General features: G+C 41.7%; 1 protein-coding gene across 1 annotated transcript; it reads right to left on the minus strand.

Annotated features, from left to right (window-relative positions):
- Positions 1–2,310: 2,310 nt before the first annotated feature.
- Positions 2,311–3,842, minus strand: LOC128593622 (N-myc-interactor-like). The gene is given in 4 exon segments (XM_053601778.1): positions 2,311–2,968; position 3,213; positions 3,266–3,307; positions 3,421–3,842. Coding segments are annotated over 4 exon segments (948 nt in total). The 5' UTR covers positions 3,724–3,842; the 3' UTR covers positions 2,311–2,366.
- Positions 3,843–27,912: the final 24,070 nt, after the last annotated feature.

Raw genomic sequence — 27,912 nt, forward strand, 5'->3', positions numbered from 1 at the left:
ACAATATTGCCATTGTTGAATTGAATTGAATTGCCATTCAAGAAAAAGAGTTCCAGGGTGGTGCTTGTGGCTCAAAGGAGTAGGGCCCCGGCCCCATATGCCAGAGGTCATGGGTTCAAACCCAGCCCCAGCCAAAAACTGCAAATAAATAAATAAATAAAATAAAAATAAATAAATTCTCACATTAAAAAAAGAAAAACAGTTCCAAAATTGCTTTGAAGGGTGGACTAGACACTGGCATTGTTGCAGACCTTTGCAAGGGAAGTGCTTTGAAGGCAACAATAGTGATATTCAGCAATGAAATATACAGCACTTTTCTAGGATGAGTTTGCAAACTTAACTGGCAGACCTCATAAATGCAAACCCAAACATATAAGTATATCCTAGAAAAATATCACAAGGTAAGAGATAAAAGCCGCACCCGTGTCTCCCCTATTAGTCTGCAGGCCCATGTATCATTAACTTTGCATTTCTCAACCTTCTAGCACCTTTCATTATATTAGGCCTAGAAGCTTGGTAAATGTCAGTTACATAGATAAATGAACAAATAGAACTTTCATATTGATCAATTTGTCTAAAGTTATAGGAATTATATAAAAATGTGCTGGAGCCTATTTTACATTTTTATTGAGCTATAATTCACATATAATAAAATTCACCATTTTAAAGTGCACGATTCAGTGGCTTATAGTATATTCGCAAGATTGTGTAGCATCAATACTATCTAATTCTGTAATATTTTCATTCATTCAAAGAAACCATACCCATTAGCAGTCACTCTCCATTTCTACCCACCAGGGCTAGCAACCCCTAATTTACTTTCTGCCTTCATGGATTTGCCTTCTCTGGACATTTCATATACATAGTATCATGTAATATGTTAGAGCCAATTTTTAAAATTATTATATGAAATTAATTCCCCAGGAGGCTGAATAGGGTGGATTACCTGAGCTCACATTTGAGACCAGCCTGAGCAAAAGCAAGACCCTGTCTCTACTAAAAATAGAAAAACTAGATGAGTATTGTGGCAGGTGCTGGTAGTCCCAGCTACTCAGGAAGCTGAGGCAGGAGGATTGCTTAAACCCAGGAGTTTTGATGATGCCATAGCACTATACCCAGGGTGACAGAGTAAGACTCAGTCTCAAAAAAAATAAATAAATAAAATGAAGTTAGTTCGTTAGTTGAATACTATAACTGAATCCTGAGATATTCAGGCTTAAAAAGTGCTTTTTCAGAGAAGCAGAGCATTTAGGAAAGTAACATTTCTACCTGTTACAAGGTGGATTCTGTGGAAAGGAAACTCAGAAGGGGAGTTTAGAGTGCAGGATGTTTATTAGGGAATGCCTGTGGGATTGATACCTGTGAAAGAAGAAGGAAGAAAGCAGGATTGGGCAATAGGAGATGAACTTTGGGAGGCAATTCTATAGGGAGCTTGGAACTAAAATGGCCAGTCAGAGTTGTCCTGCATTGGACATGAAATTTCTCCCACTACATTAAAGTCACTATAGATGATATTTTCTCTCCTATACCTACTGTTGGCATGACTGATCTCTTTAGGGATTTAATGCCATAAGCTCTTTATACTGCCATTAAATAAAAAACCTATTCATCTCTTCCTTCACTTCTGCCAGTAAAATTTAGCTCCACTAGCCTACCTTTTTGCTTAAAATGTTGACTGATGAAATCCTGGCCTTAAAAACCCCATGTCTTCAAAATTAGCAAAAGGAATCTCAGAAAGAGATGAAAGAGATTTCTCTTCTACCCTAGAGATGAAGAGAGACCTGTGCCATAAAAGCATTCCAAAGAATCCAACTGTATAAAGTGTTCAAGTGGTTTTTTTGTTTCGTTTTTGTTTTTAGAGACAGGGTCTCACTCCATTGCCCAGGCTGGAGAGCAGTGGCCTGATCATAGCTCACTGAAGTCTCAAACTCCTGGGCTCAAGCAATCCTCCTACCTCAGCCTCTTAAGTAGCTAGGACTCAGGTGCCCATTGCCACATTTGGTTAGTTTTTTTTTTATTCTTTTTGTGATTACAGGATCTTGCTATATTTCCCAGGCTGGTCTTGAAATCCCTGTCTCAAGTGATGGTCCCCTCTCAGTATCCCAACATGCTGAGACTATAGTTGTGAACCACCACAACACACCTAAGGTGTTAAAATTTAAAATGTTCAAAAGATTACTAATTTGTATGGATATTTATAAATGTGATCAACTTTTTATGCTCCCTATTGACATATCTGTCCTTGAAAGTAAAATTTGAAAAAGAGAGCTTGAAAAACTCCTAGACATTTTTTTTTTCTTTTAAAGGGAAACGATATTCATTTTTGTCAAACATTTCCAGTGATTTGGGCTCAGATGCGCTAGCTATTATGTGATCCCATCAGTCTCTTCTTCAAAGTACACGATGTGAGGCTGGTATACAGCACACTTGACCACATCCACTTCTCCACCCCCATTCTTTTCCCGCTGGAAGTGAACACCAATTAAATCCTCCACCATTTCTTCATCCAGATGAATGTCTTCCATTCCCGTCAGAAGCACTGTCCTCTTAGATAGTCCTGAAAATACCTGATACTTTTTCAAGTGTTTTTCTACGTATGAAGAAACCATAACTCTATGGCAGCTGCGATTTATATGAAGAGGATAGTCTCTCCTTTTCCAAATCTTGTCAGCAACTCCAATTTCCACAAACAAGATGATGGCACTGCCGGACGGCTTGTCATACTCCACCCATTCCACTTCTCTGCCTCCATTTCGGGACTTAGAAAAGCTCAGTTCTAGCTTGTCTCTCATCTGATCTTCAGGCAGTTCATCAGGAATTCCAGTAACATTGATTTTCATTTTAGAAACTTCTACATGAACCTGGAATCTGACTCCAGAGTTTAATGGCACTGGCTGGGCTACGACCTCCACATTTACATTGTCTATCTGTATACGATGTCTCCTCATTCTTATCACATTTGGGGCAACTTCTTCTTTTTCTTTTTTTTTTTTTTTTTTTTTTTTTTTTTTTTTTTTTGTAGAGACAGAGTTTCACTTTATTGCCCTCGGTAGAGTGCCGTGGCCTCACACAGCTCACAGCAACCTCCAACTCCTGGGCTTAGGCGATTCTCCTGCCTCAGCCTCCCGAGCAGCTGGGACTACAGGCGCCCACCACAACGCCCGGCTATTTTTTTGTTGCAGTTCGGCCAGGGCTGGGTTTGAACCCGCCACCCTCGGTATATGGGGCCGGCGCCCTGCTCACTGAACCACAGGGGCCGCCCAACTTCTTCTTTTTCAAAGGTGATAAGTGCATGTCCTTTTTGTAGCTCATAAGTAACTTTTTTTTTTTTTTTTGTGGTTTTTTTTTGGCTGGGGCTGGGTTTGAACCCGCCACCTCCGGCATATGGGACCGGCGCCCTACTCCTTGAGCCACAGGCACTGCCCTCTCATAAGTAACTTTTGAGTTCACTTGAAATGAACAGGAGACATTTGAAAACTGGTTGTCATTCTCAGGAGTCTCAGCAAATACGAATTTTATCTTTGTTTCAGGAAGATCCTCTTTAATCTGGAATGTTCTGGCAGTCTCTTGTAGCTCAGCTTTGAGCTTTTGGATCTCTTCCTTTAGCTGAATATTTTCCTTTGTAATTTCACCAATTAATCCCTCATTTTTTTCATTTTTCATAACTTCATCTGGCTAATTCTCCTTAAGAACTTGTTTTTTGTTATCTTCATCAGCTGCCATGATTCCCTGTAGTCCCAGCTACTCCAGAGGCTGAGGCAGGAGGATCATTTGAGCCCAGGAGTTTGAGGTTGCTGTGAGTCCGTCTGATGTCATGGCACTCTAGCCTGGATGACAGAGTGAGACTCTGTGAACTGTTTCGGTGTTTTTGGACTTGGCACTCAGTTGAACTGCCTTGAGGAGAGCTTGAGCAGGAGTGCGGAGAACTTTGGGCATTGTCTAGGGCCCCAGACTGAGCCGCTGAGCCGGACGGAGCTAATAATGTTCGGCTGTGGGCCGCAGGGAGCCATTTTGAGAGAGACATTTAAAAATTCTTGCTACGTCGGGCGGCGCCTGTGGCTCAGTCAGTAGGGCGCCGGCCCCATATACCGAGGGTGGCGGGTTCAAACCCGGCCCCGGCCAAACTGCAACCAAAAAATAGCCGGGCGTTGTGGTGGGCGCCTGTAGTCCCAGCTACTCGGGAGGCTGAGGCAGGAGAATCGCTTAAGCCCAGGAGTTGGAGGTTGCTGTGAGCTGTGTGAGGCCACGGCACTCTACCGAGGGCCGTAAAGTGAGACTCTATCTCTACAAAAAAAAAAAAAAAAAAAAAATTCTTGCTACGCCTAGTGAAAATAACCTTAAAGGAGAAAACCTCTGAAGACTGTCTATTGCCTTATTATCTATTGCTGCATACAAATTAACCCCAACTCTGTGGCTTAACACAACAAACATTTGTTATGTTGGAGTTTCTGTGGATTAGGAATCCTGGCACAGTTTAGCTGCCAACCTGCTAGCCTGGGCTGTGGTCTCATAAGAAGACTCAGCTGGGGAAGGGTCCACATCCAGGCTTCCTTACATGGGCCTCCTTATGGGTTGTTGGATTAATTGTGGGCCTCGATTCTTTGTTGGTTATTGGTCCTTATTTCTTTCCCTAGTACCACTGAGATGAGCCGAAGATAAATAACAACGTGTGTGCATTCTGCTGCCTTTCCAGAGCAAACAGTCCAAAAGAGAGAGAGCAAACACACTCAAGATAGAAGCTGCAGTCTTTTGTATAACCCAATCTTGAGCCATCTCATTATTTCTGCCATACTCTATTTATTAGAAGCAAGTCACTAAATGCTGGGAGAATGGGGACCAAAGACCCCATTTGGCAAGGGAAATAAAAAAGGGCATGAATATCAGGAGGTAAGGACCACAGATGATCAGCTTAGGAGCTGTCTACCATAGTTGCCTTACTTCATAATTTGCTGCATAAATAATTTAGCATAGTTGAAATCTCTGTATTCTTTTTGCAGTTTTTGTGGTTTTGTTTAAACACAAAATGTACTGATGGGCTGTCTATTCATTTTCTTCACTGTACAGCCTAGCATTGGGACCAGTGATTCTGATGGCCAGCTGCCTTATCCACGATGTCTTTGTTCTTGGAAGAAACGCTGTGAGCAATCTTCCCACAGTAAGATTGTTGCACATCAGCAGTACTTCCAGCTCCTTGATCTTGTGGATGAGGGGTGTCCAGAAACCAGTGGGCAACATATGCCTTGTTTTCTTGCTGTTCCCATAACCAATGTTAGGCATGCACTCTTGCAGCAAGGTGAGGGTGGGGACAAGAACTTACATTTATCATTGCCAGGAATGAAAATTGGAACAACCTCTGTGAGGGGAATTAGGCAATTGCTAATAAACTATAAATGAATTTATTCTTTAACTCAGCAATTCCACTTCTGGAAATTTACCTTGAAGATAGATGAATAGATAGATAGATAGATAGATAGATAGATAGATATAGATGGATATGTCCAAGGTTACTCTTGCAGCTTTATTTATCATGGTAAAATATTGGAAATTACATAAATGCCCAAGCCTAGGCAATTGGTTGTATAAACTATGATACATTCACCCAAAATACAGTGCAAATACAAAAAAAGGAACGAATTGTAAGCTATAGATCTGGGGTTTGTTTGTTTGTTTGTGACAGAGTCTCACTCTGTTGCCCTGAATAGAGTGCCATGGAATCTTAGCTCACAGCAACCTCAATGGCCCAAGCCATCCTCTTGCCTCAGCCTCCTGAGTAGTTGGGACTATAGGTATCTGCCACAATGCCCAGCTAGTTTTTCTATGTCTAGTAGAGATGGGATCTTACTCTTGCTCAGGCTGGCCTTGAACTCCTCAGCTCAGGAAATCCTCCTGCCTCAGCCTCCCAGAGTCTGTGCCAGGCCTATAGATCTATTTGTCTTTAAATGAATAGTCCAGGTGCAGTGGCTCACACCTGTAATCCTAGAACTTTGGGAGGTCCTCGGGTGGACCTCCCGAGATTAGGAGTTCAAGACCAGTCTGAGCAAGAGCAAGACTACCATCTCTACAAAAAATAGAAAAATTAGCCATGTATAGTGGTGTATGCTATAGTCCAAGCTGCTTGGGTAGAAGGCTAAGGCAGGAGGTTTGCTTGAGCCCTGGAGTTTGAGGCTGTATTGAGCTATGACAACCTCACTGCATTCCAGCCCAGGGTGATAAAGCAAGACCCTGTCTCTAAATATGAAAAAAAATTTTAAAGAACAAAGAATATTATTATGACTGATATGAATGATTTCCAGGAAATACTATTGAGTGGTAAAACCAAAGCACAAATGATCACATATAGTTATGCTATGCTTTTATGAAAAGGAGGAAAATTAAGAAAACATACTTATATCTGCTTGGTTTTATTAATAAAAACAGGAAATATAAACCAAAACAAACAAAAATGTTTTCCTATAAGGGATGTGGGAGAATGAGGTGGTAATGACATTAGAGGGAATGATACTTCTCTGAAAATACCAAATATGAATACATCTTTTTGTGTACTTTTTACTTCTGAAAGCATTTTAATGTTCTCCATACAGAAAAATGAAATTAAATCAATGAGAATAGGAAGGGGAAAAAACTCAAACCCAGAAGCAAACGAAAATAAATGAACTTGGTTATATTTCAATTGAATACTATAGCCACACTGAAAGGAAAGGAAAACAGAAGAACTCACCCAAGTAACTTATAATACACTTTTACACCGTCAGTCTTAGGCAGGGTGGAGCAGAGGGAAAGAAGTACAAACAAACCGTGAACCCTGGCCAAGTGCTATGGCTCATGCCTATAATCTTAACACTCTGGGAGGCCAAGGCAGGTAGATTGCTTGAGCTCACCAGTTCAAGACCAGCCTAAGCAAAAGTGAGACCCTGTCTCTAAAATATAGCCAGGCGTTATGGCAGGTGCCTGTAGTCCCACCTACTCAGGAGACTAAGATAAGAGGATTGCTTAAGCCCAAGAGTTGGAGGTTGCTATAAGCTACGACAGCACAGCACCCAAGGCCAGGGTGACTGAGTGAGATTCTGTCTCAAAAAAAAAAAAAAACAATGAGAGGTAAAAGTTATTTGTTGTTTTAAGTTGCTAAATTTGTGGGTAGTTGGTTATGTAGCTAATACAACTGATAAAAGGAATTGGGGCTCCTTAGAGAAATGGCTGATTTCAGGGCTGGGACAGGGTAAATACCAGATGAACCTAGAACATCTTTTTGCTTGAAGTTAAGGAAGTGCTCCAAAAATTGATGAGGCATGTCACAAGGACACAGAGGCCTTTTGGGGATCCTACCAGCCAAATCCGAGACAACTCGGGCACCAACGTAAGTATGGGAATGATTTATTAACCATTGTAAACTAGGAATTTATGAATCTACACCAGTTAAATATAGGTAAGCAAAGAGAGAATGGAGGATTCTGCCCTACAGTAGAACTCTGAGGGTTGGCTGATAAATGTAGACGGGGTATCAGAGTTGGAAAGTTACCATTTTACAGTTTTCATAATAAAGATCAGGCAATAATAATCAATATATGCTAAATCTAGTGGAATATTATGTTGAGAAGTACATACTGGTATGGTCTTAAAAAAAATTCCCACACAAACTTATTAGGGCAAATGAGAAAAAAATGTGGCAATTACATGGAAGAAAAAAAATCAAACAATGCCACTCTGGGAGGCCCAGGTGAGTGGATTGCCTGAGCTCAGGAGTTCGAGACCAGCCCAAGCCAGAGCAAGACCCTGTCTCTAAAAATAGCCAAGTGTTGTGGTGGGCGCCTGTAGTCCCAGCTACTTGGGAGGCGGAGGCAAGAGGATCACTTGAGCCCAAGAGTTTGAGGTTGCTGTGAGCTATGATGACACCATCACACTCTACTAAGGGTGATCAAGTGAGACTCTGTCTCAAAAAAAAAAAAAAAATCAGACAATGCCTTTACCAGTGATCAAAACTTATATCACCAGTGAAGGACAAATGGATATTGAATACCCCTAGACATAATAGAGGGAAAGTATACTATAGTATACTTCAAACTATACTATAAAATATTAAATGATATGTAGAGTATATGCATTAGATATAAAAATATCTAAGTCATTTTTTTAAACATCACCAGCACAAATAATCACATTAAGGTTAAAAATCAGCTAGGCATGGGGGCTCACACCTGTAATCCCAGCACTTTGGGAAGCCTCGGTGAAAAAAACTAGGAAGATCCCTTAGGCCAGGAGTTCAAGGCTAGGCTGGGTAATATAGGTAAACCAAATCTCTAAGAAGAATAAAAAAGTAGCCAGGCACAGTGGCACATGTTTGTACTCTGAAGGCTGAGGTGGGAGGATTGCTTGGGCCCGAGAGTTTGAGGTTACAGTGAGCGTGATGGTGCCAATGCACCCCAGCCTGGGCAACAGAGTGAGACCCTGTCTCTAAAAAAATTAAATTAAGTCACTATATTCAATTTATGTGCCATGCTCTCAATGTATATCCTAACATTTTCTTTGTTGGAAAATAGAAATGTTTGAATTTCTTTCTTTTTTTTATTTAGAGACAGTCTCACTTTATCACCCTTGGTAGAGTGCTGTGGGGTCACAGCTCACAGCAACCTCCAACACCTGGGCTTAGGTGATTCTCTTGCCTTAGCCTCCCAAGTAGCCAGGACTACAGACGCCTGCCAGAACACCAAGGTATTTTTGTTGTTGTTGTTGTTGTTGCAGTTTGGCCAGGGTTGGGTTTGAACCAGCCACCCTTGGTATATGGGGCTGGCACCCTACCCCCTGAGCCACAGGTGCTGCCCTTGAATTTCTCTTTTAAACTAGATTCAAATAAGAGTGCAAGGACTTTTTCTTCCAAAAAGAAAAAACAGAACTGTCTAATTTTATGATGGCAGTACTTGCCACCAATGGTTGAAAAGATGCTGTGGTCATAAAATTTTTCATAATGGCTAGGTGTGATGGCATGTGCCTGTAGGTAGTCCCAACTATTAGGGAGGCTAGGTCGGAGAATCACTTAAGACTAGGAGTCTAGGAGTTCAAGATCAGCCCAGGCAACATTGTGAGACCCTGCTTCTTAGATATGTAGATTGTTCTTTTTCATCAAATTTTGGAAATTTTCAGCCATTATTTCTTCAAATGACTTTTTTTTCCCTTGCTCTCTCTTTCCTTTCATTATAGAACTCCCATTACATACATGCTAGTATGCTTAATATTGTTACATAGGTCTCTGAAGCTCTGTTCATTTTTCTTCCATCTTTTGTTCTCTCTGTTTTCCAATTGAATCATTTCTGTTCATCTATCTTCTAGTTCATATTATTTCTTTTACCACCTCAAATCTGCTGTTAAGCCCCTCTAATGAATTTTTATTTCAGTTATTGTACTCTTAAATTCCAGAATTTCCATTTAGTTTTATTTTTCAAGTTTTTTATATCCTTATTAAGAATCTTTTTTTTTAACTTTTTATTATATTTTTTTACAGTTTTTGGCCAGGGCTGGGTCTGAACCCACCACCTCCGGCATATGGGGCCGATACCCTACCCCTTTGAGCCACAGGCACCACCAAGAATCTTTATTTATATATACATTGTTATTATGCTTTTCTTTAATTCTTTATATGTACTTGTTTTGTAATAGGTGCTTTAAAGTCTCTTAAAGTCAGCTAAATTCAACTTCTGGAGACACTCAGAGACCATTTCTGCTGACTGCTTTTTCACCCTTGAGTATGGGTTTCCTGTTTCAATGCTTCATAATTTTTTTTTTTTTTGAGACAGAGCCTCAAGCTGACGCCTTGGGTAGAGTGCTGTGGCATCACAGCTCACAGCAACTTCCAACTCCTGGGCTTAAGCAATTCTCTTGCCTTAGCCTCCGAAGCAGTTGGGACTATAGGCACCTGCCACAACGCGGGCTGTTTTTTGGTTGCAGCCATCATTGTCATTTGGCAGGCCAGGGCTGGATTTAAACCCACCAGCTCTGGTGTATGTGGCTGACACCTTAGCCGCTTGAGCTACAGGTGCTGAGTCTTTTATTTATTTATTTATTTATTTTGAGACAGAGTCTCACTTTGTCACCCTGGGTAGAGAGTCATGGCATCATAGCTCACAGCAACCTCAAGCTCTGGGCTTAAGCCCAGAGGCAAGATTGGATTCTCTTGCCTCAACCTCAGACTATAGGTGCCCACCACAATGCCCAGCTATTTTGAGAGATGGGGTCTTGTTCTTGCTCAGGCTGGTCTCAAACTCCTGAGCTCAAGCAATCCACCTGCCACAGCCTCCCAGAGTGCTGAGATTACAGGTGTGAGCCACCCCACCTGACCTTTTTTTTTAAGATAAGAGTCCCAGTCAGTCACCCTGAGATTGAATGCCATGGCTGGCTTCATAGCTCACAGCAACCTTAAACTCTTGGGCTCTAGTGATTTTCTTATCTGAGCCTCCTGAGTAGCTGGGACTACAGGCACCCACCACAAAGCCCCGCTACTTTTTTTTTATTGTTGTTTAGCAGGACCTGGCCAGGTTCAAACCCACCATTCTCGGTGCATGTGACACAGTCTTGTTTTCTACCTGCCTTGGCCTCCCAGAGTGCTAGGATTTTTTTTTTTTTTTAAAGACAGAGTCTCACTTTGTCATCCTTGGTAGAGTGCCATGGTGTCATAGCTCACAGCAACCTCAAACTCTTGGGCTCAAGGGATCCCCTTGCCTTAGCTGGGACTACAGGCACCAGCCACAATGCCTGGCTATTTTTATTTTATTATTTATTTATTTATTTATTTTTATTAAATCATGAACACATAGATCATGTATACATTAATGCACTTATGGGGTACAATGTGCTGATTTCATATAGTATTAGGAACGCTTATATCACACTTGTTAATATATACCTCATCTCGTTTACTTAATTATTGTGTTAAGACATTTATACTCTATACTAATAGATCTGACATGTACCCTTGCATTATGCACCATAGGTGTGATTCCACCATTCACCCTCCCTCCATCTGACCTCCCCCCTCCCTTTCCCCTTCCTCCCTCCTTCATCTTGGGCCATAATTGTGATCTATTCTTCATATGAAAGTGTGAGTGTATTATGAAATGAGTATAATTGTGATGGATGTGTTCTTAGCTCAATTTAAACATTTCACATTGTGTGTCGAAGCAGTACTCTGAACCCCATAAATGCATCAATGTATAAAGTTATGATTTAATAAAAAATAATTAGAAAAAAAAGAAAGTGTGAGTGATTGCAAATTGGTTTCATACTAGTACTGGATATTTTTCTTCCATTCTTGAGATACTTTACTAAGTAGGATATGTTCCAGCTCCATCCACGTAAATGTAAAAGAGATAAAGTCTCCATCTTTTTTAAGGCTGCATAATATTCCATGGGGTACATATACCACAATTTATTAATCCATTCATGGGTTGATGGGCACTTGGGCTTCTTCCATGACTTGGCTATTATGAATTGAGCAGCAATGAACAATCTGGTGCAAATATCTTTGTTATAAAGTGATTTTTGGTCTTTTGGATATAAACCTAATAGAGGAATTGCAGGATCAAACCTGTGGTTTGATCCCTATTAGAAGTGATCAAGGAATACAGTAGCGTCTCAGGATACAAAATCAATACTCTCAAATCAGTAGCTTTTATATATACCAATAATAGTCCAGCCAAAAAAAAACAGTCAAAGACTCTATTCCCTTTACAGTTGTGCCAAAGAAGATGAAATATTTGGGAATTTACCTAACAAAGGACGTGAAAGATCTCTATGAAGAGAATTATGAAACTCTGAGAAAAGAAATAGCTGAAGATGTTAACAAATGGAAAAACATACCATGCTCATGGCTAGGAAGAATCAACATTGTTAAAATGTCTATACTACCCAAAGCAATTTACAAATTTAATGCAATCCCTATCAAATCACCACTGTCATACTTTAAAGATCTGGAAAAAACAGTACTTTATTTTATATGGAACCAGAGAAAACCTCAGATAGCCAAGACATTACTCAGAAATAAAAACAAATCAGGAGGAATCACAATACCAGACTTCAAACTATACTATAAATCTATAGTGATCAAAACAGCATGGCATTGGCACAAAAATAGAGAGGTAGATATATGGAACATAATTGAGAACCAAGAGATGAACCCAGACACTTATTGTCATTTGACCTTTGATAAGCCTATCAAAAATATAAATTGGGGGAAAGATTCCCTATTTAACAAATGGTGCTGGGAGAATTGGTGACTTGTAGAAGACTAAAACTGGACCCACACCTTTCACCATTAACAAAAATTGACTTTCACTGGATAAAAGATTTAAACTTAAGACATGAAACTATAAAGATTCTTGGAGAGAGTACAGGAGAAACACTTGAAGAAATTGGCCTGGGAGAATACTTTATGAGGAGGATACCCCAGGCAATAGAAGCAACACCAAAAATGCATTACTGGGATCTGATCAAACTAAAAAGCTTCTGCACAGCCAAGAACACAGTAAGTAAAGCAAGCAGACAGCCCTCAGAATGGGAGAGGATATTTGCAGGCTATGCTTCTGACAAAGGTTTGATAACCAGAATCCACAGAGAACTCAAACTTATCAATAAGAAAAGAACAAGTAATCCCATTTCATTGTGGGCAAGGGACTTGAACAGAAGCTTCTCTGAAGATGATAGGTGCACGGCCTACAGACACATGAAAAAATGCCTATCATCTTTAATCGTCAGAGAAATGCAAATCAAAACCACTTTGAGATATCATCTAACTCCAGTAAGAGTGACTCACATAACAAAATCCCAAAACTACAGATGTTGGCATGGATGTGGAGAAAAGGGAACACTTTTGCACTGCTAGTGGGAGTGCAAGCTAATATGTCCCTTTTGGAAAGAAGTATGGAGAATACTTAGGGATCTAAAAGTAGACCTGGATATTTTTAGAGACCAGATCTTGCTCTTGCTCAGGCTGGTCTCCAAATCCTGAGCTAAGGCAATTCACCTGCCTCAGTTTCCCAGAGTGCTAAGATTACAGACATAAGCTACTGTGTTGGGCTATGCCTCATAATATTTTATTGAAAACTTTACATTTCAGATAATATGTTATAATAAATATACATTCTAAAATTTTTTCCCCCGAAGGTTATTGTTTCTTCTATTTTGTCTCTCCTTTCTTTCCTTCTTTTCTTCTTTCCTTCCCTCCTTTTTCTCTCTTCCTTTTTTTTTTTACTTACTTTCATCTTCCCTGGACTAAATTTGTAAAATCAGTGTCCCCTGCTGCTAATGTCTTTGCTCACTTGTTTCATGTTTTGTTTTGTTTGGAGACAGAGTCTCACTCTGTTGCCCAGGCTAGAGTGCACTGGTGTCATCTTAGAGTGCAGTGGTGTCATTGTAGCTCTCTGCAACCTCACACTTCTGAGCTCAAGTGATTCTCCTGCCTCAGCCTCCCAGAGTGATAGGATTACAGGCGTGAGCCACCATGTCTGGCCTTCTCACTTGTTGTTAATGTTCTTTTTGTTTGTTTATTTTAAAATATTCTTGCTTTTGTTTTTACACCTGGCTTTCTAGAGGCCACTCCTATGTTTGCATGGCTGAATGGTTAGTCAGAGATTGGACTAAAGTATGCTGAAACACCTTGACCAGTGCTTCCTCCTCTGCTCATGTTTCTCCTATATTTAGGAGAGTACATTCAAAATTCTGACTGTCTTCATGTTTGCTTCATGTTTTACTTTTTTTTGAGACAGTATCTCCCATTGTCACCTGGGTTAGAGTTGTAGGGGCATTAACATAGCTCACTGTGGCCTCCAATTCCTGGGCTCACGCAATCCTTTTTCCTCAGCTTCCCAAGCTAGGACTGCAGGCACGTGCCACCATGCCTGGCTTATTTATTTATTTATTTATTTTTTGTAGAGAGGGAATCTTGCTTTTGCTCAGGCTGGTCTTGAACTCTTGGACTCAAGCCATCCTCCTAACTTGGCCTCCCAAAATGCTGGGATTAGAAGTGTCAGCCACTGTGCCCAGCCTGTATGTTTCTATAGGTCTTTTTGTGTCTCTGGTGCACATACCTGCAGTCCAAAGGTCAACCAAGCATGTGTGAATAACTTGGCCCCTCTTTGGTCTCCGCTATGCATGTATCCTGCTTTAGGTAAGACTATGCTTGCCCTAACCACCATAGCCTCAGGCCAGTAGAGCCAAGCTGTTGGCCACCTTCTGCTCACCTGCCTTGGAGAAGTAATTTCCAAAAAAAAATTGACAATGCTTCTAGGCAGGTGTATTGCCCACCGCTCCAAATAAAGTGTCACTACCCTTCAACCACAGTAGAAAAGCTGCCAGTTGTCATGACCTGCCCCACCCGGGCAGAACCTCCAAGTATTGGACTGGAGTGGTTGTGAAGAGTGGGAGTACCCTGGGCCAGAATACCTGAGATACCTCAGATTCTTCCTGAAGGTCAGCCTTTCTTCATGCATAAATGTTGTTCAGATTGTTGTTGCCTTTGCTCAATTTCCAGAGCACAGAATGGTTGTTCATGTTAATTTTGCCCAGTTTTATAGTTGGGCTTTTCAGAGAGTGGATTTGGCCATCTTCTCACTTGGCCATGACTGGAAATCTGTTAATTTGTTTTTGAATTCCAAATAACTTTAGGGACAGACTTGAGATTTTTGTGTGCATCAAAAGAGACATTGGCTTAAAAAAATTTTTTTGAGAAATTCTTATGTAATTCAACTCCCTTATTATAAAGAGGAATAAAAAAAGTTATATGACTTATCCAAGATCAAGTAACTTGATTAGTCTTTAAAACAGTAGTGAGTTAAGCTGTCATTTATTTAAATAGTAGTGAATAAACCTAGATTTCCTAGGACATTTTTTCAAACTCTTTAACTTGCTGCCATCTGTTGATTACCTCTGTCCTTGTTTTCATTTACTGTTTCTATGGAGATATGGCCAAGATTTTTATGATAATAGTAGGAGTAGAAATGCGTGTTACTTTTCCTCACTTGTCACAAGGGTCATATTTACCACTCCTTTAACAAAGGACAAGTTAATAAGAGAAAAGTATCGCAAATTAATTTCATCAAAGTTTTACATAACAAGGGAGACCTCAGAAAATGAAGACTTAAAGACCCAGGGAAAATTATGCTTAGGTTTGATGAAGAATGGCTAGCCATGTAGAAAATATGATTGGACAGAAAGGATATGATCTAATAGTAATAGACCAGGGGGTGGGGAACCAGGCAAGCCGTGTCTGTTGAGATATTTTTTCTCCTTTCTTTCCTTTTTTTTCTTTTTTGAGAGACAGAGTCTCATTTTGTCACCCTGGTAACTCTACATAGCTCACAGCAACCTCAAACTCTTGGGCTCAACCTCTTGCCTCAACCTCCTAAGTAGCTGGGACTACAGATACTAACCACAAACATCTGGCTATTTTTAGAGACAGGGTCTCAGACTTGCTCAGGCTGGTCTCCAACTACTGAGTTCAGGCAATCCACCTAGCTCGTCTTCTTAGACTGCTAGGATTACAGCCATGAGCCACCATGCCTGGCCTATATAGCATTCCTTACCAAGAGTGTAGGTCAGGACTCATCTGCAATGTGTGTCTTCAGAGGAGATGGGAGAGTTTCCTAGGTTTTATGGCTTGCTTTGGGGGAGAGGGGTTCTAGGTTTCCCTAGGGGAAAAGGAATTGTGGTTTCTATAACCTTCTTCAGAGGAGAAAGAGGGGTGGGAGACAGGAGGCCTTCAGACTGCCTTTAGGTCAAGTACCCAGAAAACCAAAGTGCTATACTTTGAGGTATCATTTTCTGAGGTCCTACACTAAATGATATGAAAATGTGAAGTATCTAGGGCTCGGCACCCGTAGCAGAGTGATTACAGTGCCAGCCACATACACGGGAGCTGGCGAGTTCGAACCCGGCCCGCCCAGGCCTAATAAACAACAATGACAATTGCAACAAAAAATAACCAGGTGTGGTGGGCGCCTGTAGTCCCAGCTGAGGCAAGAGAATCACTTAAGCCCAAGAGTTTGAGGTTGCTGTGAGCTGTGACACCACAGCACTCTCCTCAAGGAGGCATGGTAAGACTGTCTCAAAAAAAAAATGAGTACCTAGAGCAGTGGTTCTCAACTTTCCTAATGCTGCTACCCTTTAATACAGTTCCTCATGTTGTGGTGACCCCCAACCATAAAATCAATGAAAATAATTTGGGGGTCAGCACAACATGAGGAACTGTATTAAAGGGTAGCAGCATTAGGAAGGTTGAGAACCACTGACCTAGAGGGTTTAAATCAGATCCACTTCCCAGCTTTCTACTCTCAAACCTCTTTCCTCCCAAATACCATGATTGCCTTTAACATTGTAAATGCTAATGTATACTTGTCAGATTAATAAACAAATTAATGGATATCTATTATGTGTTTAACACCACAGTAGGTGCTGAGTCATATATGACCCTAGGAAGTTTACATTTCAGCTGAGAAAACAGTATATGCAGTATACGGTAAGTACCAAAATGACCAAGATTGGCAATAAATGCTTTGTTCCTTCATTCTTTCCTTCACTGAGCAGATATTTATTTCTTGCCCATTGTATGCAGGTACTATAGTATACAATGGTGAACAAGGCCAATACAGACTCTTCCTTCACCAAGCTTAGTCTAGTGGGCACCGCAGACTTCAATCAGGCAGTTGCAATGCAGCATTTCCACAGGTACAATAGAGGAAGTATAGGATGTTATGGGAGGGCATAGGAAGAACGCTATCCCTGACTGTGGGGTCTGGAAAGACCTCTTAGAGGAAGTGATGTCTAAGCTGAAATTTAAAAGACATTAGTTCAAATTAGGCCGGGGCTAGGGATGGAGGAAGAATGGAGTGTAGATGGGAACTGATCTGAACTGTAGGAACATTATGCAGTATATTAAAGTCTGGAGGTAAGAGAAAGCAAAGTACACTCAGGTATACGGAAAGACATTAATTATGGCTAAAACAAGGAATTTGAGAGAAAAGAGCAGAAAGGATAAAACAAGAGAAGTAAAAATGGACAAGATCACAGACAGTCTTATTTGCTATGTTAAGAAATTTTGGGTTGGGCAGTATGGCTCATGCCCATAATCCCAGTACTTTGGAAGGCTAAGGCAGGATGATTGCTTGAGCTGAGAGGTTTGAGGTCAGCCTGGACAACATAGTGAGACATCAATTCTACCAAAAATTCAAACATTAGGAAGCACGGTGGCATGCGCCTGTAGTTCTAGCTACTCAGGAGGTTGAGGCAGGAGGATCAGTTGAACCCAAGAGTTGAGGCTACAGTGAGTTATGATTGGGCTACTGCACTCCAGAGTGAGACTCTGTCTCTAAAAAAAGAAAAAGTAATTATATCCTAAGAATAATAGAAGAACTATTAAAACTTCATTGTTTACTTACTTAGCTTTTTATTTTTATTTTATTTATTATTTATTTATCGAAACAGAGTCTCACTCAATTGCCCTGGAGTTGAGTGCTGTGGCATCATAGCTCCTAGCAACCTCAAAGTCTTGGGGTCAAGCCATCTTCTTGCCTCAGCCTCCCAAGTAGCTGGGACTATAGGCATCCGCCACCATATCATGCTCAGCTAGTTTTTCTGTTTTTAGTAGAGACAGGGTCTTGCTCTTGCTCAGGCTGGTCTTGAACTCCTGAGCTCAGGCAATCCACCTGCCTCAGCCTCTCAGAGTGCTAGGATTACAAGCATGAGCCACTGTGCAAGGCCTATTATTATTATTGAGACAGAGTCACACTCTATCGCCCTGGATAGAGTGCTATGGTGTCATCGAAGCTCACATCAACCTCAGAGTCTTGAGCTTGAGCAATCCACTTGTCTCAGCCTCCCAAGTAGCTGGGACTATAGGTAATCAACTGGCCTAGAGAAAGATGCAGATTGGAAAATCAGGATCTATGAAACAAGAAGAGATCACAAAGCGAGACTCTGTCTAAAAAAAAAGAAGGAATTTGTAATCCTTATAACATGAGACTCATAATTGAAAAACCATATCATAATCATGGCCCATTTTATTTTTTCTGGGTGTTCTTTAACTGGATTGGTTTTACATTTCAATGTAAATTAGTATGAAACGTTGTTAAATTGAGTGCTGAATTTCACTTCCCAGAGAATTTTCTCCTTCAGTAATAGAAAAATGAAGCATACATTTTTGCAGTAATAACACCATTATTTGTGATTTTGTCATTTCATAAGAATCTTAAAACAGGAGTCAGGCTGAAGTACTGATTAGAGGAGAGATCTTCAGAGAAAAGGCATGTGCCATAGGAGCAAACTTAACTGCTATTATTTGCATTTTCCTTTTTCTTTTCTGTTTTCACATTCTGTTCATGAGAACCAGGAGAAGATGAGACCCAGAGTCATCAAGGTTCAAGCACTTCTTTTAAATAGCTCCTGTTTCTCCTCCAAGTACTTCTCCAATCCTAAGAGCCTCCCTTTTTATACTTGAGAGAGGATTTCACGATACCTGGCCCCAGCCATTCCTCCTTTTCTTGTTGGCTATGGAAGAAACAGTGGGCAAGAGCTTGGGGTTAAAGTCAGCCGTGGATCCACACCTTGCATGCATTCTCATAACCAGTCTCACTTGTGATGACTGTGGACACTTGCAAAAGCTCCTCTATTTCCATCTCCCATTTGTACTCTCTATCATGTTTCCCCTGCTGTGGCCAGGGGAAGTGAACACATGTGACTGAGTAGTATTCTGTTAAGTCATGATTTTATTTACATGTGACAGTATAGATACAGATCATGAGCGCTACTCTATCCCCTACATATAACTGCACCCGAGCAGTTCAAGTTCTTAGATATAAAAAAATACAGAATTTCTTTCTTTTTTTTTTGGTTGAGATGAAGTCTCACTTTGTCGCTTTTGGTAATGTCATGGCATCATAGCTCACAGCAACCTCAAACTCTTGAACTCAAGTGATCCTCTGGCCTCAGCCTCCCAAGTAGCTGGTACAACACCTGGCTGTTTTTAGAGATGGGGTCTCGCTCTTGCTCTGGCTAGTCTCGAACTCACGAGCTCAAGCAATCCACCCACCTTGGCCTCCTAGAGTGCTAGGATACAGGTGTGAGCCACCGCTCCCAGCCAACATACAGAATTTCTATTCAGACTTTTTACAGCAGAGGGAAACATGGAGATGTCAGTTCATTAGTAATTATTTTGCCTGTGACTGCCTTTGGACAAAAGGAAATTGTGAAAATGTAAAGAATCAAATTACTATAAATCATACCAGTGACTTGTATTAATAATTTATAGAATTATTTACTAGATTATTGTAAAAATTTCTTTATTGTTTTCTAAAATTAAATACTTTGGCTTGGCGCCCCTAGCTCAGTGAGTAGGGCACCAGCCATATACACGGAGGCTGGCAGGTTTGAGCCCAGCCCCGGCCTGCCAACAACAATGACAACTGAAATAAACAAACAAACAAAAAAAATAGCCAAACATTGTGGTGGGCACCTGTAGTTTCAGCTACTCAGGAGGCTGAAGCAAGAGAATCGCTTAAGCCCAAGAGTTTGAGGTTGCTGTAAGCTGTGACACCATGGCACTCTACTGAGGGCAGCATAGTGAAATTCTATATCAAAAAAAAAAAATTAATTAATTAATTAAATACATTGTATGAAAAAACATAGTTTATCTACTTTGGAGTATGAGGGATAAAGCAAAGGGAAGATTTGAACAGGGCATATAAGGAAAAAGTTAATCTCTTTTTCTTTCAAAAATTTAATCTTTTTTTTTTTTAGAGATAGAGTCTCACTTTGTCACCCTCAGTGGAGTGCCTTGACGTCACAGCTCACAGCAAACTCTAGCTCTAGGGCTTAGGTGATTCTCTTGCCTCAACTTCCCGAATAGCTGGGACTACAGGTGCCTGCCACAATGCCCAGCTATTTTTTGTTGCAATTTGGCCAGGGCCAGGCTTGAACCTGCCACCCTCAGTATATGGGGCTGGCACCCTACCCACTGAGCCACAGGCACTGCCCTCAAAAGTTAATCTTAATAAAACAACTAGATAATATACCAGAATCAAAAACTATTTTTTATATCCAAGGATGAAAATGTTTTGCAGAATTGTTTCAAATTCTTATATTTTACTGTAAATGGATCAGAAAACTTTACTGCATTCACTAAACAATGAATGATAGTGTAGCAGTAACAGCATCTTCTGAACTCTTGGTGCTTATTTTATTTTATTTATTGATTTTTTTGAGACAGAGTCTCACTATGTCACCCTCCATAGACTGCCATGGCATCACAGCTCACAGCAACCTCAAACTCTTGGGCTTAAGTCATTCTCTTGCCTCAGCCTCCCAAGTAGCCGGGACTACAGGAGCCCATCATAATATCTGGCTATTTTGTTGTCGTCGTTGTTATCATTGTTGTTTAGCATGCCCAGGCTGGGTTCTAACCCACAAGCCCCAGTGGCCGGCACCCTAAACACTGAGCTATGGGCGCTGAGTCTGCTTCTCTCCTTTAAAGAAAAAGAATATAGTAAAGAATTTAATCCCTGGTTGGTGGGAGAGAGAATCTAAATCCTTGGAATTTCCTTAATGGTAGAAGTGTTTTGTTATTCATGAATCCCTTGCTTCACAACTGAGTTTATGCTAAGGAGATGAAATGACACAGGGGCGGCACCTGTGGCTCAGTGAGTAGGGCGCCGGCCCCATATACCAAGGGTGGTGGGTTCAAACCCAGCCCTGGCCAAATTGCAACATAAAATAGCTGGGCGTTGTGGCGGGTGCCTGTAGTCCCAGCTACTTGGGAGGCTGAGGCAAGAGAATCGCCTATGCCCGGAAGCTGGAGGTTGCTGTGAGCTGTGTGACACCATAGCATTCTACTGAGGGCAATAAAGTGAGACTCTGTCTCTAAAAAAAAAAAAAAAGAAATGACACAGGATGGAACACTGATCCTCTTAAAGACCAACCATGGGATTTGAAGTTTGGTACTTTGGGCCAGCCAAACCTCCAGAAAGGTTGAGTTAAATAAAGTGGCCAATGCCCAATCAATCACGTGTATGTAATGAAACCCCAGTAAAAACTCTGGACACTAAAGCTCAGTGGCGCTTCCTGGCAGGTGAATGCTTTGATGTTCAAGGAGGGCGACATACCCTGATTCCATGGAGATTGAGTAGCTGGGACTACAGGCGCCTGCCACAACACCCAGCTATTTTTTTTTAGAGACAGGGTCTTGCTCTTGCTCAGGCTGGTCTCGAACCTATAAGTTCAGGCAATCCTCCACCTTGGCCTCCCAATTTCTGGGATTACAGACGTGAGCCACCTTGCACCCAGCCAACAACATGCCTTTCAAAGAACAATCATACAGTTGGGGAAAAGGCCAGTTTGGACAACTGTTTCTCACCCTGTTTCAGTGTTTGTCATGATGAAAGTTTTACAAAAGATGTAGATATTATATAGAAGTAAAAATAGTTGAGATTGTATTCAAATTATCACTTAGATGTCTTCTCTTCAGAATGACACCTGCAGTTATTCACAAAGAGAAAAGTAACTAAAATCAGGAAATGTTCATAAAGGGATTTAGAATATGCCACCCCCAAATGTGCCACTTTGGAATACTAATTATTTTGTGCTAAAAGACATAGAGAACCAGCCAACGTTAGGAAAAGCTCTGCCTCAAATAAAGTATAACTTTTCCCTTTTGTAAAGAAAATTTATATTTATAAAGGAAATTTTTATTAGTAAAGCCAACTGTACCAGAAAGAGACAACTTTTATCACCTGAGAGACTTCTATCAGCAGAACAAGGCAACCTTTATTCCCCATGTACAACCGCCCCTCACATACCTGTAATTGGTCTCTGCCATTTCTCCAGAAAAAGAAAAATATGAGACTCTTCCTTGAGTCTCATATTTTTGAGGGACTTCTGTGTCCTTAATTTAAATTAATTAAATTTAAACTAATTAATTTTAGTTTTCTAGCTAGGCCCTGTGGCTCACACCTTTAATCCTAGCAGGCTGGGAGGCCAAGGTGGGTAGATCTCCTGAGCTCAGGAGTTCAAGACCAGCCTGAGACCAGCAAGACCTTGTCCCTTCTAAAAAAAAAAAAAAAAAAAAAAGGGCAATGCCTATGGCTCAGTAGGTAGGGCGCCAGCCCCATATACTGAGGGCGGCGGGTTCGAACCCGGCCCTGGTCAAATTGTGACAAAAAAAAAAAAAAAAGGAAAAATTAGCTTGGCATTCTGGCAGGTGCCTGTAGTCCCATCACTAGGGAGGCTGAGGCAGAGGATCACTTGAGAGCAAGAGTTTGGGGTTGCTGTGAGCTATGACACCCCCAGCACTCTACTTATGGTAACAGAGTGAGACTGCCTCAAAAAATAAATCAATAAATAAAAATGAAACAAAATAAAATTGTTTTTCTCCTGTTACTCTCCCTCGTCAATTTTATTCACAGACCAACCAAGGAGCCTACACTTGCTGCTGTGCACATGAACAGTAAACTCAGATTTCTAGGCAGTTGTCCATTCACAGCTGCAGCCAATCTTCATTTTTTTCTGATATTGTTAATGAGCGTTGCAGTGAACATATCTCTTTCAGTTGATTTCCCCATTTCATCAACCTGAACCCCAAATCCATTAAAGTGGCATTACAATAACATCTTGTGACAGATAGTGCAGCGCCATTGAGTAGGTGTGCTGGGGCATGTGGGACGCAGATGTACCTAGGGAAGGGCAGGGGGAGGGGTGGTTATAATAACATCAAGAATGAAAATAAACCGAAAGCTGTGTGAAACACGCCTCAAAACATAGCCTAGAACACAGCATGCCACCAAATCCTTGACAATGGTAGGAAATTACTCTCAGGGAGAAGATTCATTGAGGCCACTATTTTCAGAAACTTTAATAACCAGCCAACTGCTAAACATCATCTTGAGAAACAGCTAAGTGACAGATATTTAGTCAAAGTGGATAGATGAACACATGAATAAAGATGTAAGCCTTGTGCGTCAGAAGTTACATTGTTCTGAGCAAATCATTAAGAGTTTTATACTTCAAGTCTCAGCAAGAAGAAACTTGTTAAGTAGCTCTTTAGATGGCAGCAGGTTTCAGTTGATGACATCCAACATTGCTCTCCATGTCCTATGGTGCTGTGTCTTAGATGCCTGTGCACCCATTGTCCCCACAAGAGAGTTACCTTGAGACAACTTTTATCACCCGAGAGATTTCTATCTGCAGAACAAGGCAACCTTTATTCCCCATGCACAACCGCTCCTCACATACTTGTAATTAGTGTATTTATGTATTAAACAGCAATTTTATATTGCTGTTTATATATGTATTAATATTATACATACGATGTGTCGCCTCTTCCTGTAAAGAACATCATAAAATCCAGCTGCTTTTTTTCCTGGACTGACTCTGGTAAAATCTGTCTTCCTGGGCTAACTTCGATTCTGCAACTTAATTTAGACCCATAGGTCTGTCTAGATTTGCCTTAAATCCAGCTGCTTTGGTGGCTCCCCAAGGTTGGCCTGTGTGGGTCAGGTTATCCAGGCAGCCAGCCGTGCTTGTGAGATCCACTGAGTTTTTTTAATTTATCTTTTGTCTCTATGCCTCCCTAGGAGACAAAAGTACTATTTTCCTCATGCGTTGCTAGGTTCATGGCTGAAGACCCTATAACAAAAGACAGATAAATAAAAGAAAAGCATACAAATGTATTTACTGTAAGTTTTATGTAACATGGCAGGCTTCAGAAATGAAGAACCAAACAGGGAAAACTATTTTTATGAACAGTCATACAGAAGTAGGATTAGAGGACAAAAAAGTCTGAGTAATAGTAATAAACTGAAGGGAAATTACCAAGGCTGTTTGTTTAGATTTTTCTTGGTGTCTCTGTGTCTTCAGCTATAAAGGCATTGCTTTTCTCCCTCTGTAGAGGGGGAACTTGTCATATGAGGACCTTCAGGGGAGAAGGGAAGGCAAAGGTCAAAGTGTGATCGTCCTAGATTTTACCGCCTGTTTCAGGGAAGAAGGATGAGAAGGTGGTGAGAGTGGCCTTCCTGCATCTGCTGTTTTCTCAATCTCCAAGGTGCCATATCTTGGGGTAGCATTTCCTGCACCTCCCCACTTCTGTCACTGATGAAGTGTGCTTCATTTAGCAGGTCTTGCCTGTTAAGCCCTGGGTTTGTGGCTGACGAAGTGGCTGCATTTTCTTTGCTGGGGGGAATATAACCCACACTGACCAGGCGTTGTCATGGTGCGGTCCCAGAGGCAGAAAGGCTCGCCAGGCCCAAGACACCTGGGATACTGCTTCTGGTAACAAGAGGCATCATTTTCTCAACAATTTGTGTCTCTCAGCCCCTAGGGTGTCCAGGGGTCTGCTGTCAACTGGAGACCTTGCACTGGTGCCATGGGAGAAGCATCCAAGGCAAAGAGGGTGGTGGAAGCCAAGGTGGATGCTTCTTGTTTGTTTGTTTTGCAGTTTTTGGCCAGGGCTGGGTTTGAACCCGCCACCTCCAGCATTATGGGGCCAGCGCCCTACTCCTTAGAGCCACAGGTGCTGCCCATAAGGTGGATGCTTCTGGTGCCAGCTGCTGATACTACTTATGGTCTCTGTCCAGAGGAAGAAGTTATGGCAGCCCGGGCACCTAGATAGTATTGTATTATCATTATTATTATTATTACTATTATTACTATTTTTTGTTATTAAGTTATTTCATTTTTTAGTTATTATTATTGTTATTATTTTTAGTTATAACCACAGTGGTATGGTCATAACTTACTATAACCTTGAATTCCTGTGCTCAGGTGATCCTTCAGCCTCCTGAGTAGCAGGGACTATAGGCATGTATTACCATACCCAGCTATGGATATTATTTTATTTTATTCTTTTTTTTTTGAGACAGACTCTCATTCTGTTGCCTAGGGTAGAGTGCCATGGCATCATAGCTCACAGCAACCTCAAAGTCTTTGGCTCTAGAGATCCTTAGGCCTCAGCCTTCCGAGTAGATGGGACTATAGACACCTGCCACAACACTGGGCTAATTTTTCTATTTTTAGTAGCGACAGGGGTCTCCCTCTTGCTCAGGCTGGTCTCGAACTCCTGAACCCAAGCAATCTGCCCAACTCAGCCTGTCAGAATGCTAGATTTATAGGCATGAGCCAATGAGCCTGGCCTCTGGATAGTATTTCAGAAGATTAATTTGTAGGGTTTTTTTCCTCTCTACTTTCTCTTTCCCACTAGGCAGGGTACTTAAGTTTTATTGCCTCTGAGAAGGTGTATAAAGGAGAAAAGGGAAATAGTCTTTTTTGTTCTTCCTTATCAAGTCCTTAAGAGAATGTGGATTTGTAATAGAAGTGCAAGAGAGAGAGAAGGAAGTTTCGAGAGACTTCCAGTAGAATGTCTTTAAGTAAAAGGGAACAAATTCTCTTCAGTCCTGGTTTTGGGGCAAGGGAGGTGGCAAAACCCAAGAGGAAAAGAAAACATGTCTCATGTGCTAAGGGGGTGTGGAGACCAGATGTGAAGGGGCTACTGGGAAAGTGATAATATGTGTCTTGGTGGTAACCTCCACCAGCCAGTGAGACAAGAGCACCTTTGACTTGAGTAAGGTTGTGGAATCTTTGCCTCTTCCCAAAGTGGGAAAGAGTAAAGACTAAAGTTAAATATTTTCTCAGCTGGTTCTAACGGGTCTCAGACACAGAAATTCAATTGATACAGAAAACAAGATGCGGCTCTGCGGGCCCCACTCCGGGCACTGAGAACTGTGTCCTCTGAGGACTCATTAGGAGAGGCGTCTTGCCCATTCAGCTCACAGAGCTACATTCCCCAGAACTCCCTCCCCTCTATGGGATGAGTTAGGCTTGGCGAAAGAGGAAAATGGCCTGCAGTTTGCAAGGGGAGCAAGGCAGCAGCCATGATCCTCTGAAGGCTTCATGCCCGTTGTCACTGCCCTGCTGGTTCATCTTGTTGGTGTGGGGCAGCAGCTGGGCCCAGCATGCCTCCAGCTGCCACTGGTGCTTCTCCGGATATTTCTAGAATAAACAACTTGCACTCAAATCCTTATCTCAGGGCTGGCTTCTAACAAAACCCAACCTAAAACAGACTCCATTGAATGGAACAATAGGCTGAATCTGATAAGGTTAGATTTAAAGATCTGCCCTAAGATTCAGAAACCATCTACCAGAGCAGTTGCAGGCCTTAGAGTGGGAGCAGGCGTCTGGTTGTGCCTGTGGGGAAGTCCAGGGGGGTCCCAGGGGCCCTAGGTTTTCAGTCCTTCTACATCCTGTACAGCCATACCAGCAGAATCCGTGTTGGTGAGTATAAGATGCTGCTGATGCAGATAAAGAAGCAACGAGCATGACCCAAATACATCTGAGCCCCCATTTCCTTCCTAAGGTTTACATCAGCGCTGCACCTTGGTCAAAACAAACACCAGCCTGACTCCAAACAGCCCTGAGAGTGATGAAGCCTGTGCTAAATCTCTCTCAGAGAGATTGGTCAAGGAAGGAGTTACCTTATTGAATGGACGGCAAGTTCTGTAGCCTCAAAGTTTCATCCCAAGACAGTTGCTTAAATCTTTCTTCAGTGCTCCCAAGTCTCTCTTTCAACCACTATCTCCCACCATCCAGTCCGCACTGGTCCACAAACAGTGAGAGTGTCCACGTCTCACAAATCAAGAGTTTCCTCAAGAAGTTGGGATTGGGGTCATTTTTGTCCCTGTTACAGGGGAAAATTAATTATTTAAATTGGTCATAAATTGAGGCTCCACCACACCCTCTCATCAGAGTCAGGCCTCCTCTCAGAGATAATTAGTGTAGAATAACCAAACAATTCAATTACTGCCAACTTCCTGCTGGAAGCCAGCCCCCTGTTCAGATGGTTATTTTAGGGAGGGTTGCTAATGACCTGCAAGCCCATTAGCAGCATTCTTTAGGTTGACCTCTCATGCGGACACCTATGATGTGACTGCCCACACAAAGATGGGAACTTCTCTCTCTGCCTTGGTACAGTCTTGCTCATGTTCTTAGGTAGCAACTACTATTATCTAGATTGAAAATCTAGGCTAGTGAAAAGGGCTTCGGAAATTCGCCGACCTCTCAGTTCTTTCTCATCTTATTCTTTTTGGCACTGGTGTATGGTTTATGAGGTTGACACATTGCCAAAACGCCATTGTCTCTGTTAATGGACGAGAGGAAGGAGGAAAGAAAACAAGACAGGCTCTGTCTGCACAGAACACACATTGTCATTCTTACAGGGGCCTCACTTGATTCCTAGGGCAAGTCACCTCTGGAGGGGAGAACAGGGCCCTGGTTGTGGTGACAGTTGCATCACAAAGGGAAGCCATTGTCCAAGAAGACTGAGCAAATTCCCTGAGATACCCAAACAGACAAAAGAATTCAGAGGTGGCAGGTCCCTGCTACTTGTGTCCCTCCCACCCAGAAAACTGTGGTCAACAAGACATCAAAAAGACATTTTTTTTTTGGAGACAGAATCTCACTGTGTTGCTCAGGCTAGAGTGCTTTTGTGTCAGCCTAGCTCACAGCAACCTCAGACTCCTGGGCTCAAGTGAGCCTCCTGCCTCAGCCTCCTGAGTGGCTGGTACCCACCACAACATCCAGCTAATTTTTTCACAAAAGTAGACATGGGGCCTCATTCTTGCACAGGCTGGTCTTAAACTCCTGAGCTCAGGTGATCCTCCATCCTCAGCCTTCCAGAGTGCTAAGATTATAGGTGCGAGACTATAATAGGCTTAGCCTGTTCTACTCTTGTTGGATAATGCTGTCTCTAGTTTGAGTCTATCATGAACAATGCTGACAAGAATAGTCTGGCACATAAATCCTGGTACACATTTGCAAGAGCTTTTCTAAGGTGATTACTTCCCTACAATCTGAGTTTAGTGCATTCTCCTTTCTCAAAACTAGCTCCCAGAAAAGGAG

Source organism: Nycticebus coucang, chromosome 9 (genome assembly GCF_027406575.1).
Source record: "Nycticebus coucang isolate mNycCou1 chromosome 9, mNycCou1.pri, whole genome shotgun sequence".
Lineage (NCBI taxonomy): Eukaryota > Metazoa > Chordata > Mammalia > Primates > Lorisidae > Nycticebus > Nycticebus coucang.